The sequence below is a fragment of the Morus notabilis genome, unplaced genomic scaffold (assembly GCF_000414095.1).
Source record: "Morus notabilis unplaced genomic scaffold, ASM41409v2 Scaffold150, whole genome shotgun sequence".
NCBI classification, from domain to species: domain Eukaryota; kingdom Viridiplantae; phylum Streptophyta; class Magnoliopsida; order Rosales; family Moraceae; genus Morus; species Morus notabilis.
In genome coordinates, this window is record NW_010364058.1 from 176278 (window position 1) to 193933 (window position 17656).

General features: G+C 34.9%; 1 protein-coding gene across 1 annotated transcript; it reads left to right on the forward strand.

Moving 5' to 3' along the window:
* Nucleotides 1–4954: 4954 nt before the first annotated feature.
* On the forward strand, nucleotides 4955–5942 carry LOC21395249 (transcription factor IBH1). The gene has a single exon (XM_010105628.2). It carries the CDS (start codon nucleotides 5287–5289, stop codon nucleotides 5839–5841), a length of 555 nt encoding a protein of 184 aa, XP_010103930.1. The 5' UTR covers nucleotides 4955–5286; the 3' UTR covers nucleotides 5842–5942.
* The last annotated feature ends 11714 nt before the right edge of the window (nucleotides 5943–17656 follow it).

Below are 17656 nucleotides of genomic sequence, written 5' to 3' on the forward strand. Positions count from 1 at the left end.
GCTTTTTTTGGGATTAGACATGACTCTCAGAGTACTTCCCGTGTCAGGCATGGATCCCCAGCTCTTTTCCGTATAGGTTGTCCATTCAGAGCAACTTGGTCTCAAAGTAATTTGTTGTCAAAGCAAGTACAACGACTGCTTAGTCATTCTCGCACAAACATCCTCCAACGAAGGTTTGACATTGAAAGTTTTCAAAGTACTTTCAAACACTCTTGAAGATTTCAGACCTGAAGCCGTTTTGTGTCAGCCTAAAATTCAGAACTTGGCCTCTAAGTATTTCCACTTCTAAGGTGTCAGTTTGCCTCCTCTGACAAGGTAGCTGGAATTTTACTCCAAACGGAATTGCTTGTGCCTTATTTCATCAGAACGCCGCCGGAGCAAATTTTTAAATACTTTTCATCCCATTTTTAGTGTATCTCTTCATCAAACTTAGAAAGCTATTTGACACCTTTCCTCCGAATTAGAATACTTCGACAGCCCGCCGTTGTTTCTTCCATTCTAGAATCTTCCATTCCTTTTCCAGGCCATCTCTTTGGCAAACTAAGAAAGGCCACTGATAGCCTTCCTTTAAATGGAAATGCGTGTTCAGACCTCGGTCAAAGCAGTTGTTAAGAACTACCATCTCCTCCTATAAATACCCCCTCACCCTCTTCATTTCACCGCCAACACACTTGCACACCAGATCAACACATTAAATCTCACTATCACTCTCTTGAGTACTGAAGCTCTTGAAAATTTACTATAAAATCTCTTTATGAATGTCTTCTTCAAGTCTTTTGCTACAAAGACTTGAAGCCTTCTTTAAGTTCTTGAGGAACTCCATAGTTTCTAAGTGTTGACCTCCTTAGAAACTCTTCAAGAACACCTTTCAATACTTTTCCAACACCACCTGAGAGCGTTCTGAGAGTTGTTTTCACACTTTCCTGAAAGTATCCAAGCCTCCAACCTCGGAGCCATTCTCGTCCACCATCGGAGGGAGTGCTCCAAATGGTCTCCACGCTCTCGGAACAGCCTGCATTTGCTTTCGGAGCTCTTTCACCAGACTCCTATCATTTTTCTACATCAGCGCCTTATCCACCAAGGAAGCTACATATTTAAAGCCTCCAAAGCAGCTCAAAAACTACTTTTGGATCCCTTCTCCATCAAAAAGCCTTATTCACCTCTCGAGTCACCTTCTCCATCAACTACGTGATCACTCCTCCCACCATTCTTCATTCGCGAAGTTCTTCATTATTATTTTTTTGGATTTTCTAACATTTTTTGCAAAAATATTTTCGTGATTTTGGCAACAAAGAGAGTCCTAGAAGACATGTTCTTCAGCCTAATTTAGGCCTAAGCGAACCACATTACCGTCGGAGGTCTTACCATCGTTGTCTAGTTCGAAGGCTCGTTAAATGTTTTGGCCACGTTGGAACTGCCACCAACGAATTAAATACTTACACGTGCACACCCCTACCATGTCATACCTCTCAGATCTACCGGACCTCAACATCAATTTTTTCAAAAACTTAAGCGATAAGAAGATGAGTCAATAATAATATATAATCTAAGACTTCTCCTTCACGTGTGGGTCTAGACCTAATCATAGGTACGTGTGGGTCTAGACCTAACAAAGTACCTATGATGGACAAATTAATCAAGGAGGAGAATGCATGTACAAATACAAACTAGAAAATACACCCACATTTAGATGAATAAACTGCTTTGGTACAATATTAATTAAGACCAGCCTATCTTGAAAACTTAAACTGCACAATAAGAGGTAGGTTAACAGTAATATTTATATTCTAATTATAAAATGATTGTTGTTTCGTACTATGCTCCCATCATTAGTTGTAATTACTTCATCATAATTATAAAGATATATATATATATATATATATATATTTCTAAGCCAATATTATTCTTTTCACACCTCGACCAAGAATAAACATTCTTTTCACTCAATAGAGTTAGTGGAACATTATTATATATAATTCTGACAAGTGAGATAAAAGTGTCAATTACTATAACGAGAAAACCGTTGGTATGTTGACAAAACAATCGTTACAGATAAGATGTCACCTCCTTTTTCTTCACGTGGCAGTATTATGCGTGTAATGTTGTCATCGGTGTCTTTGCTAGTAAATTAAACAAACTATATTCAATTCTATCAAACGATTAAACCATATATATATATATATATATATACATATATATCATCGAGAAGAAAAATGTCGTATAATTGACAAATGTATGTTTGCCTTTACTCCTTCAGTGTCCGGGGTTGAAGATACTGCCGACTGCCAAATAGCTGGTATACATGTATAAACAAACGTTGCTAGAGCAAAATTTCATCCCACACTTATCCAACGTTCTTAAATTTATAATTTAGATTGAACAAGTAAATAATTTAAAAAATTAAGAGGACGTTTAGTTGGAGGATTCAAACCATGTGATTCGAACCATTTTTTATTTACGTGAATTTTTTATGAGAGAAAATACTGTAACGAACCACGAATCATGATTCGAATCAGGGAACAAATCCCTCTACCAAACATCCTCTAAAAGAACACACGAAGAATACAAATGACTTTAGAAAAATAACAAGAACAAAGTAAAAATAATCACAAGGTAACTATATTCAAGAATGAGTTTGTACATTTTCCTCTTTCATCTCTTTTTAATACAATAAAGCTCTTCACCTTTTTAGGTGTTATAAATAATTAATAAACGAGTTAAACTTGTGTCACTGAATGTCTTTAACCGTCGACCTTTACTTGATAGTGATGCTTGATAACTTTTGACCTTTCAACTTCTTCCTTGCCCGAACGAACACTCGAGTAGTTATCTTAGTGCACGCTCAGGTAGTTACCTTACCATACGTTCGGGTGGTTTCTCTAGTGTACGCTCAAGTAGCTTGAAAACTTCTTTCGTTTTTATCATCTCCGAAAAATCCATCCAACAAACGTAGTAATACATAACCAGTGAATTTGTGGCTGGTTTGCATGAATTTCACTAGCAATACTAGCTGGATGATTTGTTTTCCTCCATCTAATTAAAGTAAACTGAGAAGCTACCCAGGCGCAATATTAATATTGTTCTAGCAAACGTTGTAATAATATATTGTTTGTTTCATTTTTGTTCCATTTGGGTGATTATACATGCTAATGCTATATATATATATATATATATATATATATATATATATATATATATATTCATTATGTATATATGCACGCTAGCTATGTGGTATTGTAGCAAACTTATATTAAAAATGTGGAGAAAAAGTGGTTGAGCTGAAACACCTGTTCAAAACAAAATATACACGTGGTTGAACTAGACACATAATGATCACTTTTGTCAAGTGATGACGATTCGGATTAGATTGAACTAAGGCATTTTGTCAAGTAAAGTGAGCCGACGTTGTAATAAAGAAGATCGTCTAGAGAATGAAGTTCAAATCGGAAAAAAAATAAGTCAATTGACATAGGCAAATAAAAGTTCAAGTTAATTGAATGGCTTTAAGAGGCAAACGAAAATCTAACGCGGCTTGAACGGCAGTAGAAGAAGAGAATTTTTCTTTTACTACACAACTTAGAATCTGCCCGATTGACTCCCAAAGAAGCCCAGCTGGAAACTCAATTGCATTTCCATTAGAATTCAGTGTCGTAAGGAGGGTCTGTGAGGGAAAATTGTGTCGTTGTAGTTGATTTTGTGCATTAGACGAAAAAATATACGCTATCTATTGTAGAAGTCTTAGGTCCCGTTTATTTTACCGATTCGAGTTTAGAATTCGAATTTTGTTACAGTAAAAAGCTTTTAAAAACAGTCACATCTAACTTTTTTGCTATAGTAAAAAACTCTCATATAAAGTCACATCTCAACTCAAGTGAGCGAACTACACGGGCCCTTAATCACGGGCACAAGTTTGTTCACAATTAGCCATCAACATGTATACAATATTAGGCTCGATTCTTGCACCTCAAGTTAAGTTCTTTTTTGCCAAATACATACATATGTATTATAATATATATATATATATATATATATATATAATACATATAAAGTACCTCAAACCGACACGTATATGGGGTCACAATAGTCATGTTGGAGGGAGTGGATTAAAGAAAAAGATTAAACCTAACACAAACACAAAGCATAATTTGAAAAGTAAATACGCAAAGATTAGAAAAAAGAAAAGAGAGGTTTCCCATCAGACAAGTGGGTGTCCGAACCATGTGCGCTCATGTGGTGGTTGGCCCTCTTGTGGGTCCCAAACCCCACTTCTCCCACCCTATTCCCTTTGATAATGAAAGGCTAATTAAAGAACAAATTACATAAACACTAGGGCAAATCCTTGTTCTTGTGACGCGTGTAAAGCCACGCGATCCCTTATTGGCTAAGAGACGTCCGAGGGCCCTACCCAGCCTCGTTTGTGAGCGCTAATAAACAAAATTAAAAAAACATTGCTTTCTCAGCTTAAAGCAACCTTTGGGAGGATTTAAATTGTAATGTCGTCCTCACTTCAAAAAAAAAAAAAAAAAAAAAAAAATTGTAATTTCTTCCCATTTCAATATCCCCACCCCCTTTGGCCTTGGTCTTGCTGATGAATTGCGTGATTCCCTCGCTTTCCCTTGTTGAAATAGACTTGTAGTCATAATATATCTCAGGCTTATGTGATAGGGAATAATTATTATTTAATGTTTAGTGCATACATTTTGGTCATATGAAGTTCATTGTTTATGATGAAGATAACAAACGCTTAATTAACTTATCATGTTATATAAAAAATAAAAAAAAACTTTTGATTCCCTGAATTCTAAATTTATCTCTGCCGTCCATTTCAATCATCCCCTTACCCACTCATCTCCATATCCTTCTCCAATTCTCTTTCCCAAATCCCTATTCCCAACTTCTCTCTCTCTCTCTCTCTCTCTCTCTCTCTCTCTCTCTCTCTCTCTCTCTCTCTCTCTCGTTGTGTTACTTTTGTACAAGAACACAAGAGAGTTTTCTGGTTGTCTTGTCCTTGCAATAAGCAAACAGGATAGAATAGGGCCTCCTTTTTTTCGGTGTCAGAAGGAAAATCCCATCTCCCAATCTATCCGTTTTTCATCTCTGTACCCTCTCTCCTAATTCTTTGCATGCGCAAAAGTTCATGTTAGTTGCACTACTACACAAATATTCTTAACACGATCCCACCACCGATATATATCCATATTATACACACACAGATATATATATATATATATAGCTCTAAAGCCCTTCTATCCATATTTCAAACCCTACAATTTCTCATCTAGCACCATGACTAATTCTCCAAAGGGCTTCACCCTCAACAACGCCGACTCTTGTAGAGTCAAGTTTGCCCGTAGATTCCTCCGATCCCTAATCGAAATCAAAACCCGTCAAACAAATTATAATAACAATCTTTCCTCTTCTCCTTCTTCTTCTTCAGAAATCCGCAGACGCAGCGAACGAATAAAGCTCAAGGCCTACTCATCCATGGCGCATGCAGTCGGGCCAAGGAAGGCATGGACAAGAGCTCTTCTACTGAAGCTCCACAACCGAGCAAAACGCCATCGTTTCCGCACGAGAAAGAGATCAAGCTTGGCTATGGTACTGAAGAAGAAAAGGGTGTTCAGAGTTAAGAATCATGCAAATTTTTACAAGCCAGCAGCTGAAAGAGGGAATTATTCTGTATTAAATAGTGACGAGAAAACTGAGAAGCTTCGAGAGCTCGTTCCTGGAGGGAAAGCCATGGATATCTGCAGCTTATTAGAGGAAACTGCTCACTTTATTAAGTGCCTTGCTATGCAGGTTCAAGTTATGCATGAGATTGCCGATCAGTTATCCAACTGAGCATTAATTTGGGAGTAGTTTGTATATATAATATATGGTTTCATATATTATACACACGAGACATACATGTTCATGTTAAAAGAGGGGGAAACAAACTAATACAGTATCAAAAGAATTATATATAATTGTCTTTTTCTGCATATATATAAAGTAGTTACAAGTTTCTGCTTTCTTGAAGGGTTATTCCATATATATATATATATATATATATGACACAGGTTTTAATTAGACTGTAACGAAAAATGGGTTTTGTTGGTTGTACATGTTTAAACTCTGACTTGTGTTATAATAGTACATGGCTGGTGATCGATATATATGTTTATATATATACATATGTAGATATCCTTCTTAATTTTCTCTCTCTGAACAGGACTCCAATTTTCATGCTAGCTGTACTGGATGTGTGTTTTTTTTTTTTTATTTTAAAGATTCTTTTTTCATTTGCTGAAACATTTGTATTAAAGATTATATACAATACAAGTACTTACAACTTGTTCTGTTTCCTGTTTGTACGGTTTGCGATGTAGTAAAAAATAAAATAAAATAAAATAAGGAACCAGCTGTTAAGGATTGTGCGCGTGATCCATGCATGAATATTTGTCTTTCAGTTCAGTTTGGTAAAGAAGAACAGGGGTACTTTCCTTGGTGGAAATTAATTTGTGAGGTAACTTCCATTAATTTTCTTTACTTATTTTTTCTGGAAACATTTAATATTGTCATGTAATAATTGAAGAATCTAGGACAGAACATATATATCACAGTTTGTAAGGATACTACATAGGTATAAATAAACAGTAAAATATATATATATATATAATATGGTTTTTAAATACATATTAGTTTTAGGTCTACATTTAAGAGAGCATGCATCATTTAGTGGATATTGAGTCAATGTGTTTGTTTATTACTTGATCGTATTATATTCATTTGAATAATCTCTTCAGAGTGAAGAGAAGGTGGTTTAATTAACTTCTTTTTTTTTAGCAAGCCAAAACTGATAATAATTCTACAAGATCATGTAGAGGGATAATACAGTTTGTCGGCATTCTTGCATAAAGTGATCACATCTTGGTTTAAGCTGTACGACATAATAATTAGATAAACGATGCCAAATATTGTTAGCTTTCCACACACTTCTGGAAGAGAGAGAGAGAGAGAGAGAGAGAGAGAGAGAGAATTGGAAGTTTCCAAATTTTTCTTACTAAAAAGCTGCCTGCGAGATTAGTCCTATTAATTAATATTGTTTTTACATTCAGCGTTTCTAAACTACGAGAAAAAATGGTGACATTTGAAAAAGTAAAAATTAGGGCTGGACTTATATCAGAAAAGTATTTTGGAATATGTACTTGTGTTAGTTAGAAGCCTAGAGTAACTTTGTTGACCTTTGTAGAAAACGTGGCGAGCTCAAACTCACATGAGATGAATATTCCATAAAATGTTTTTAAACTCCCTTCTACTTTCGAATCAATAACTCTTTTTTTCTTTTTTATTTTTCGTTTCCTTTTAATCTACTCCTATATATATCGTTCTTTCGGAAGGTAGGCTAACACAGTCGGAAAGATTATATATATATATATATATATATATACATGTATATGACATACACACACGCATATATGAGTGTATGTGCATATATATATATATATATATATATATATATATATATATATGCGCAGAGGTAAATAAAATATTGGAAAGGTAAGGACCTGTTTGGACATGTTCTCGGTTTTAATTTCTATTTTCAAAGATAAAAACAAAAACTATTTCATTTGTTATTAGAGAATAAGTTGTGATTGGCAATTGTTTTATGAAAATAGTTTTTGAGAACAAAAACAAAAACAAAAAAAAAAAATTTGTGTTTAGATAGAGTTTCTGAAAATATAATTTTTTCGCGTCTTATTTTCTTCCATTTCTACTATAATTTGCTCACATCATTTACCCTCCTATCTTTCTCTCTCATCATTCTCTCTCCTTATTTTCTCTTTCATCAGTCTCTCTCCTTAACTTTCTCTCTCATAATTCTCTCTCCTCACTTTCTCTCTCATAATTCTCTTCCCTCACTTTCTCTCTTATCATTCTCTCCCCTTAACTTTCCTCCTCATCATTCTCTCTCCTATCTTTCACTTCCCTCACATTCTCTCTCCTCATTCTCTCTCCTTTCTCTCTCTCTCATCATTCTCTCTCCTTACTTTCCCTCTCATCTTTCCCCTCACTTTCTCTCTCATCATTCTCTTCTTCATTTTCTCAATACTAATTTCAATGAAATTACGAAAATAAAAATCAAAGTTGATATTAAAAAAGCTTATAGTACTTGTCCATAGCATAATATAAAAATTAAAATGCAGTTGAAATTCTCAATATCAAAGTTAATATTATAAATTGCTTACAATAATTGTTCATAACATATTAAAAAAATTAAAATACACTTTAAATTCGCAATATTAAAGTTAATATTAAAAAAAAAAAAGCTTATAATACTCGTCGATAGCCATAACAGCACTTGATTCATCTGATAAATCCACTGCATAGCGTGAGTCGCTCGTGCTGGCTTAGTCTTCTCTGTTTATTTCCATCACTCGCTCTTCACATTCTCTAAAGATAGGATCGAACTGAGTTCGTTGACGAATAAAATTTTGAAGGGTACAACAAGCTTTAACAATTAATATTAGCTTCAAAGCAAGTAAATTCCCTTGTGCAATAGCACTTCAATTTTTCTATAAGCACAAGGAAAGTGGAAAAAGTGAAGCATTTAATACCTTCTTAATTTCGGTACTGGAAAATTATTTTCCTCTCTTGTAATAGCATCTATGAACACCCTCGAATCATTTGCAGTGCCCTCCATACTGACACAAAAGAAGGTGAACAACATGTCAAAGTTACATGCCCACAAGACATTTTGTGTCAGAGTACTCTTTCAACCTCTATAACTAACTTGCTTATCATCAGGAACATGTGCGCTTATATTTGTGCCATCCATTGCCCCAATGCAATATTGTCACCACCACAAATAGAAGATTAGACGATGCCTATTTAACAATATATTTTTAGGAAACCGTCGTCTAATGGATTAAAAAAACGTTGTATGAACACAAAAAATCTAAACGTGCACATTAGACGACAGTTTTTTAAAAAGCCGTCATTTAATGTAGTATATTAGATGACGGTTTCTAGAAACCGCGCCTAATGTGACACATTAGACGCCGCTTTTTTAAAACCCGTCGTCTAATGTCAAAAAAATTTTTAAAAATAAGGCGAACTTTTTTTTGCTCATTTTTTTTCAAAACATTTTTAAAGCTTTTATATCTCATTTATAACTTCGAGCATTCTCTTACAGACTCTAAGTTTATTATTTCAAATGTCTCCATCTCTCCAAAGCTCTCTCTCTTTTCCTCACACCCTAACTCTATCTCTAACTCTCCTCTCAACACTTCAATTTTTTTCTCTCAAATCTCATCTCTTCTACACTCCTCACTCCCATTACTATACGTACTCCTCACTCCCCCTCAACTTGGCCACTGCCTCCAAGAGCCTCACAATCATGCTCATACGTCGCCGGCCGTCATGGCCTCACCTCCATCTCCGCCACTACATAATGACCATCGAAATAGGTACTTTGTTAATCTTTTAAAATTTCTTTTCTTTGAGATTAGTTTGTTTTTGTTTGGATTTAGAGTTTTCTTTGAATTAATTAGGTATTTTTGTTGTTAAATTTCGTAGAGACGTTTGGTTTTGAAATATTTGTGTCACATATATATTGATTATGTATGAGAAGGTAAGTTTGTAAAATGTTATTTTGAATTTTTTTCATGTGTGTTGTTCAATTACCTGTGATAATAATTGAAGAAATAATTTTTTTGAGCAAAGAGTTAGTTTTAGGCAAAAATATATATTTTTTAATTTTTTAATACTTTTAACGACGGATTTTTTAAAAACCATTGTTAATCATTAGACGACGGTTTTTAAAAAAACCGTTGTTCAAAGTTGATATTAGACGACAATTTTTCAAAAAACCCGTTGTCTAATGTACTTTTTTAAACTCTTGTGGCGTTTCACGCGCGTATTAGACGAAGATTAAAAACCGTCATCATATCTCTTGAATATTTAACGACTCTAAATACGACGACAATTTTTAAACCATCGTTGTATCTTTTGACAACGGTTTTTTACCGTCGTCTTATCTCCTATTTGTTCTAGTGGTAAAAGAAAAATTTTAAAACTTTAATTTAGTTATAAAATTAAAAGAGAGTGAGCATATGTCATACAAATGTATGACATGTCCTATCGTTGCCATAACATGTCCTACCGTTGCCACTCAACAACTCTTTTATAAAAATCTTCACCGATGCAGCTTTGATGTTCTTTGACGTATTTTTTTTTTTTAAGAAACATTTTCACATATTCACTTAGAAACTTCAGCATCAAAAAATCAGAAAAATTATCAAAGTCGCTACTCGAAGAAGATGAACTATATGGAAGATCATCCATCTCCCCAAACCTGTTAATAATATAAGATATATCCATCAATAATAATCCTGTAATTATCTTTATGTAATTATTCTTAGTACTAATAATAAAAATTCATGTCTACATTATCAATAATTCAAAAATAAATGGCTAATACAATAATTCAATGATATTATGTTTGATTTCCATTACATCACAATCATCATACTCAAGAATGAGGCCCCAACTCGATATACATGTCAAAAGAATTAATTGTCACAAAAAATCAGAACAAGAACAGAATCCATTCTTTTTAAAATAACGAAATCTATTGGCAATCACTACAAAAACCATAATAAATTTTTTGGATTGTCAATCATCATATAAGTCTAGATATTACAATCCCATAATACTCATATCATCATACAAGTCTGCCCAACACTAGGAGGCTATTGGCTTTTAGTTATCTCACAACTTGTTGCATAACCACAACATTTAGGGAAGTTATAAAAAGGACAACGATAAGTAAAGTCAAAGTACTAAACAACTAAACAACAAACTTATCCAAATTGTCTGTCTCTTATATTACCCTTCTTTACTTCATCAAATTGTACACCCCTTATTATCTATAGCAGGATTCCACAAAGTTGCATCTTCCACCTCAATTAAATCAGTAGCCATCTAGGTGAAAACTCAATTCAATAAGAGGCAAGTAAGATTTATATGCACCAAACTATAGAAAAATAACATACAAAACTACATTCAGAAACTCCTTTCCTTAACAAAGACTTCTCTTCTAATTTACAATCAAAAGAGGAGAGATTTATCATTTCTAATGGAGATATATCGTTTAGCAAAACATTCCTCTAATTTTCACAGCATAATATAGAAATAAAAATACAGTTTAAATTCGCAATATCAAAGTTAATATTGTGTTTCGAAGGAGATATATCATTTAGCAATGCATTCCTCTAATTTCCACAGGTAAATACAACCAAACTAAAGAAGCTCCAATAGAGATGGGAAAAAACAAAATTATCCAAATGGATTCAATAAGTAAGATTAATGAATGTTGGATACGTCATACAAGGCTTTTAGGCTTGTACCAACAATTTAATTACTCTCCAACTAAGAAGATGTTTCATTCATGTCAATTGTATTCAAGGAAAAAGAAACATAAACAACATTTGCTTGAAATATGGACATGTAATGAATTCATACATGCACTAATTAACAACCTTTGAATAGGAAATATTAGATATTGGGACATACACTATTACTTAAAACTCTGAGCCAGATAGGTGAAAAGCGTTTATTGCATCATATGAACATGTTTAGTTAAAGTGCTAGATAAGAATCATAAGATAACTAAAAAGTGCATCGATAGGCCAAATCAGGAACCAATTGAAACCATTAATATATATTTTTGAATTAGAAAGTCTCAACGTAGTATCTTGCTATAAAACTAAAAAAGGGTATTCAACATCCACTATTCAAAAAGATAAAGGAGTTCATAAAACGACAATTTTTAAATATTTAACCAAACTTATCTAACACAAATTTCTAACACATAGAATGACAGTTTTTCGCTCTTTGCACAGTAAGAAATCACATTATTGGACAATCATGCAGCAAGACTTTGAAAAGCAAAATATAAACTAAAATGAAGCACTTCAATATCCAAACTCCTCTCTGTCTTTAGCTATCTCAACTGTTACTATCATCAAAGAAATGTCTATAAGTCAAGGTAAAGAAACAATAGGAATGTAAAGAAATTATCTGACCTTAATTTCCACCAACTGTTCAAAATTTCCTCCTAAACAAAAATGAAATAACAGAAAACCATTAAAAAATGGTACAACCGTACAGCAAATTGAAAAATATGAGAAAGCCAACTTGAGCAACCCCATCACTCATCAAGTTATTGAAGTTCATCCTTCAAATGCTCAATCTAGGAGCGGTTCAAAACATAGCACAATTCCGTAATCGAATCTCATGAATCAATAAAGGAAAGAAAGGGAAAGGTAGAAGAGGGAAAGCTGAGTTGAGCAACGTAAGGAGAAACCTTGATTTTGACAAACCTTAACCTAAAGAGGAGAGATTTTTCAAGAAATTAGAACCACACCAAAGCAAAAATAATTTATGATTCATGAAACAAAATCTGGAGAGAGACTGAGAGAAAGAGAGAGCAGAAAGAGAGATAAGAGAAAGGTGAGTGAGGAGGAGGGAGAGAGCGAGAGAAGCGAGAGTACTACCTTAGCTTGAGAGATTCTCGATCTGGAGCGAGAATCGTGTTGTTAGAGAACAATGAAAACACCAAAATGGTGTTTCCAATTTTTCTAATTCTTTTTAACTTTGTTTTCAAAAAAACTATCTTTGAGCACACTATCCAAATAGTGTACGTTCATAGAACAATTTGAAGAAACAAGTGTTTCTATTTCTTACTTTTACAAAGATTACAACTAGGTATTTATAACAAAAGAATAAAACACATTACATTCACTGATCCCTAATCACGGAATGGTGTTAAAGAGTTGTTGGAGTTGTTGGAGGCTACAGATGTAGGTGGTGCAATTTTTCTTCTAACCATGTAGACTTCTTTAACACTCCCTCTCAAGCTGGTGCGTAGATGTCTTGCATGCCCAGCTTATCTAGAAATTTTGTAAATGTTTGTTTTGAGACCTCCTTTGTGAGAATATCTACCAATTTAAACTACTGATCTAATCTTGGGAATTCCACTGCTTTGTCTTCTAATTTCTCCTTGATGAAGAACTTGTCCACCTCAACATGTTTTGTACGATCATGTTGGATTGGATTGTGAGCAATATCACATGCAGCTTTATTGTCACAATACAATCGAATTGGTTGCTGAGGTGGATAGCCTAAATCTTGTAAAAGAAACTTTAACCATAATGCCTCACATAATCCAAGAGCCATGCCTCAGTATTTAGCTTTTGGAATAGATTGAGCAGCAACGTTCTGCTTTTTGCTTCTTCGTGCGACAAAGTTACCTCCTACGAATGAAAACTAACCTGAAGTAGAACGTCTATCATTGAACGCTCCAGCCCAGTCAGCAAGAGTATACACATTTATATTATGAAAATCTGCATTTTTAGAGAATATAATTCCCTTTCCTGGTGCAGATTTTACATACTTTTAGATGTGCATTACTGCGTTCATGTGTGGCTCTCCAGGATTATGTATAAACTGGCTGACAATACTTAATGCATAGGCAAGATCTGGTCTTGTGTGGGCCAAATACATCAATCTTCCAAGGAGCCATTAGTACCTTCCTTTATCCACTGGAACCTGATTAGACCTAATGCACAACTCTAAGCCTTCTTCTACTGGAGTGTCAATTGGTTGATATGCTATCATGCCAGTAACCTATAATAAGTCCAAGGACGAGTCATTAGTACCTTCCTTTATCCACTGGAACCTGATTAGACTTAATGCACAACTCTAAACCTTCTTCTACTGAAGTGTCAATTGGTTGATATGCTATCATGCCAGTAACCTGTAATAAGTCCAAGGCATACTTTCTTTGAGATAGAAAGTTTCCGAGAAAGTACTTCAAAGGACCTAAATCCTTCACCTTAAACTCTCTTGACAAATATTTATGTAGAGCTTTCCTTTCCTCATCATCATCCCCTGTAACCACAATGTCATCTACATATACAATGAGGGCAGTGATTTTACCTCGTTGTTTTTTCAAGAATAGAGTGTGGTCAGAGTTGCTCTTATGATAACCAAAGTCTATTATTGAGTTTGTGAACCTTCCAAACCATGCTTTTGGAGATTGTTTCAACCCATATAGAGACTTCCTTAATCTACACACCTTCATACTGTGATTTTCTGGTACCATGCATACTGGTGGCAGGTCTATGTAAACTTCTTCAGATAAGTCTCCATAAAGGAATGCATTTTTCACATTGAACTGTCATAGTGGCCAATCCAGATTTACTGCTAAGGATAACAAGACATGCACTGTGTCTATTTTAGCTATAGGTGAAAATGTTTTTGTATAGTCTATTCCATACGTTTGGCTATATCCTTTTACTACTAGTCTTGCTTTGAAGCACTCAATGGTACCATCTGCCTCGTACTTCACAGTGTAAATCCATCAGCATCTAACTAGTTTTTTCTTGGTGGAAGATCAACGAGTTCCCATGTTCCGTTCTTTTGAATGGTTTTCATCTCTTCATTCATAGCCGTTTTCAACCTTTGGTCAGTCAACGCTTCCTGCACATTGTTAGGAATGAATACAATAGATAATTGATTTATAGATGACTTATTTGATTCTGACAGGCGATGATTAGACACATAATGGCTCATAGGATATTTCGCTACACATAATGATTCTATCAGGTTCATATGTGGTTTTAGGAATACCTCTATTTTGACGTGGAGGAAGTAATTTTCTAACTGGATTCACTATTGTACTAGAAGCACCCTCATGCTTCGATTGGTTATGCATGCCACCATCTTGTGGCATGGGAGAATCATATTCTAGATGCTCAAGTTCAAAGTATTCTGAAGGTGGAGCTTGTTCAATTTTTGGAGCTTCATGACAACTTTGATCACTTGATTCCACTTCTTCTTGGTCACATGGTTCTACTTTAGAGTTGTCTTCAGATGAGAAATTATATGAGAGTCTAAACTTCCGTCAGGATGTACTCCCCCTAAAATTTAGGCTTGGAGGGGAAGTACATAATGTCTTCATGGAAGATAACATCCATGGTAATGAACATTCGCTTTGATGGAGGATGGTAGCACCAGTACCCCTTCTGATGTACGACATAACCTACAAAAACACAACGTACTAGCTTGTTTTGTTGGTGTTTATGTAGGTGTACAAATTTCACACAACCAAATACGTGAGGGGGTAAGTTAGGAACATTCATAGCTGCAACGGCTTCATTTAGAGTTTCTAAGGATGTCTGGAAACCAATAGAACCGGAAGGTACTCGATTGATCAAGTATGTTATAGCTACAAGTACTTCCCCTAAGTAAGACAATGGCATATGAGCATCAATCAAAGAAGCCCGAACGACCTCCAACAAGTGTCGATTTTTTCGTTCGGCTACACTATTTTGCTGTGGTGTATCAACACAAGTAGTTTAATTGATAATGCCTTATGATTCCAGATACTGCTGAAGCTCTGAACTCTTATATCCACCTCCATTGTCACTATGTAGGATCCAAATTTGTGATCTAGAGTACCAACAATTTATGAAACCTTTGAAATAATGAGTTCACCTCACTTTTTGATTTCATTAAACAAATTCAAGTTATTCGGCTATAGTCATCAATAAATGTTACAAACCGACGAGACCCCCCAATAGTAGGTACTTTAGAAGAACCCATACATCGGAGTGGATAACCATAAAGGGGACGGGAATTTTATTCAGGATTAAAGGAAAATTTGTTCTATGGCTTTTCGCTAGTTCACAACCTCATACTTATGACTAGAAACATCAAATTTCTCAAAAAAAATTGGAAATATTTTTTTCAGATATCCAAAGGATGCATGACCTAAACGCCTATGCCATAGCCAGATCTTTGATTTACTCCTCTTCTCGGACCTTCCTACTACTAATGCTGAACCTAACTTGTCAGAGCTTGGTGAGTCCAAGTAATACAAGTTTACTTGCCTAATACCACAACCAATCATTTATCGTGTTTGGATGTCCTCACATTCACAGTGATCAGGCCAAAACTTACAACACAAGATAAGATAATGGTTATTTGGCAAATAGAGACAAGATTATAAGTCAATGAAGGAAAAACTAATACATAATCTAATTTAAATGTATTAGTAAGAGACAAATATCCTTCCCCAATAACCGAAGTTGAGGCACCATTGGCATTGGAAACATTTTTTAGTGACGATGGTTTTAATGGCGAAACTTGTCTAGAATCAAAAGTCATATGATTTACTGCACCATAATCAATTATTCATGTACTATTCATAATAGGAGTAGAAGTTTTGAGAGCCCTACCTACATTGTCGGTAGTTGCAATCAGTGTTGAGGAGTTTTCGAGCTATTCTGTACCTTGTTTCGTTTCAGCCATGTTGGAAGTGGATCCGTGCTTAGAGTTCTTCCTTCAGGTGTCCTAATTCTGGATATCCAACAATCTCAAAGCAGCGATCTGTCAGCATGTTTTTTTCGATCTTGCTAATTCAGAGTAATTTGTTTTGGGCCACCATAGCAAAAGCATCAAAGTCGTGAACTTTCCTTTCAAGGGTGATCCGTCGTATGCCTTCTCGTCATATCAGGGAGTAACACTCTTCTAATTATGGGATGGAATCTCTACATAGAATCTCTCCACGAACTTGTTCGAATTCTCTATCTAACCCAGCAAGAAAAATGTGTACTCTTTGTCCTTCAACATACTTCTTGTACGACGTAACATCTTCTGGATCCATCATGACAACCTTATCATGGTGATTAAGTTCCTGAAACATTTCGGTCAACTCACCATAGTATTCAGAAAGCGATCTTTAACTTGTAGTTCATCGCTCCCATCATAGAAGGCTTCGTACAGTGCACTCTAAATTTCTTGAGCCGTGGGAATACGTAAGTATCGCTTCATATCTCAAGAGACATGGATATGAGTAACCACCTTTTCACTTTTTGGTTCTTATCATACCATTTCTCATACTCCTTCAATGATTCTGCGGGCGCGTTTGCGTGAGCACGAATATAGGAGAGTTTCTCCTGTAAGAGAAATTACTTTAGGGTGAAAACCTTCACCAAATACCGGATCGTTCATGTTGTATCACCAAGAATTTATGATCTAAGCGGAAGCATACCTGAATCAGTCATGATGGAAGCAAATCACAAGCCTTGCAGTTAGTCTTCCAAATCTACACGTAGTCCTTTAGAGTTTTCTTTGAATTCTCTCTATTATGTCTGATGATGGGATGTCAGAAATAGAATGAAAACATACGTGTAATTTTAGGGACCATAACCATATATAAGTTAACTACTTATTAACTTTCATTATTTCTAATTTGGCCCATCACAAAAATAGAAATAATGATTTGGTCTCTACACATAAAAGGCACACACTTAATTAGATGCATTAAAGCCTAAAATACTTAAAACCTTATCAGATCACTTTAAATGGGCTCAACCTAATATGATAGCCTCTAACACACAATAATAAACATATAAACCCACAAGATCAATTAAAACCCAACAATCTCTCACTTGGGCTATATGTGTCACCTTATAATTGTGTATTAAAAATAAGCTTATGAGTACTCATAATTTTGCTATCATTACCGAATGCATCCCCAAACAATCCGGTCCATCAATCATATCAACATAGGATCAAAGCAGCTTTCGCTACATTTATCGTAACT

Bases quoted from the DNA above. Each gene is read 5' to 3' on its own strand.
- LOC21395249 (XM_010105628.2), top strand. From the start codon at position 5,287: ATGACTAATTCTCCAAAGGGCTTCACCCTCAACAACGCCGACTCTTGT.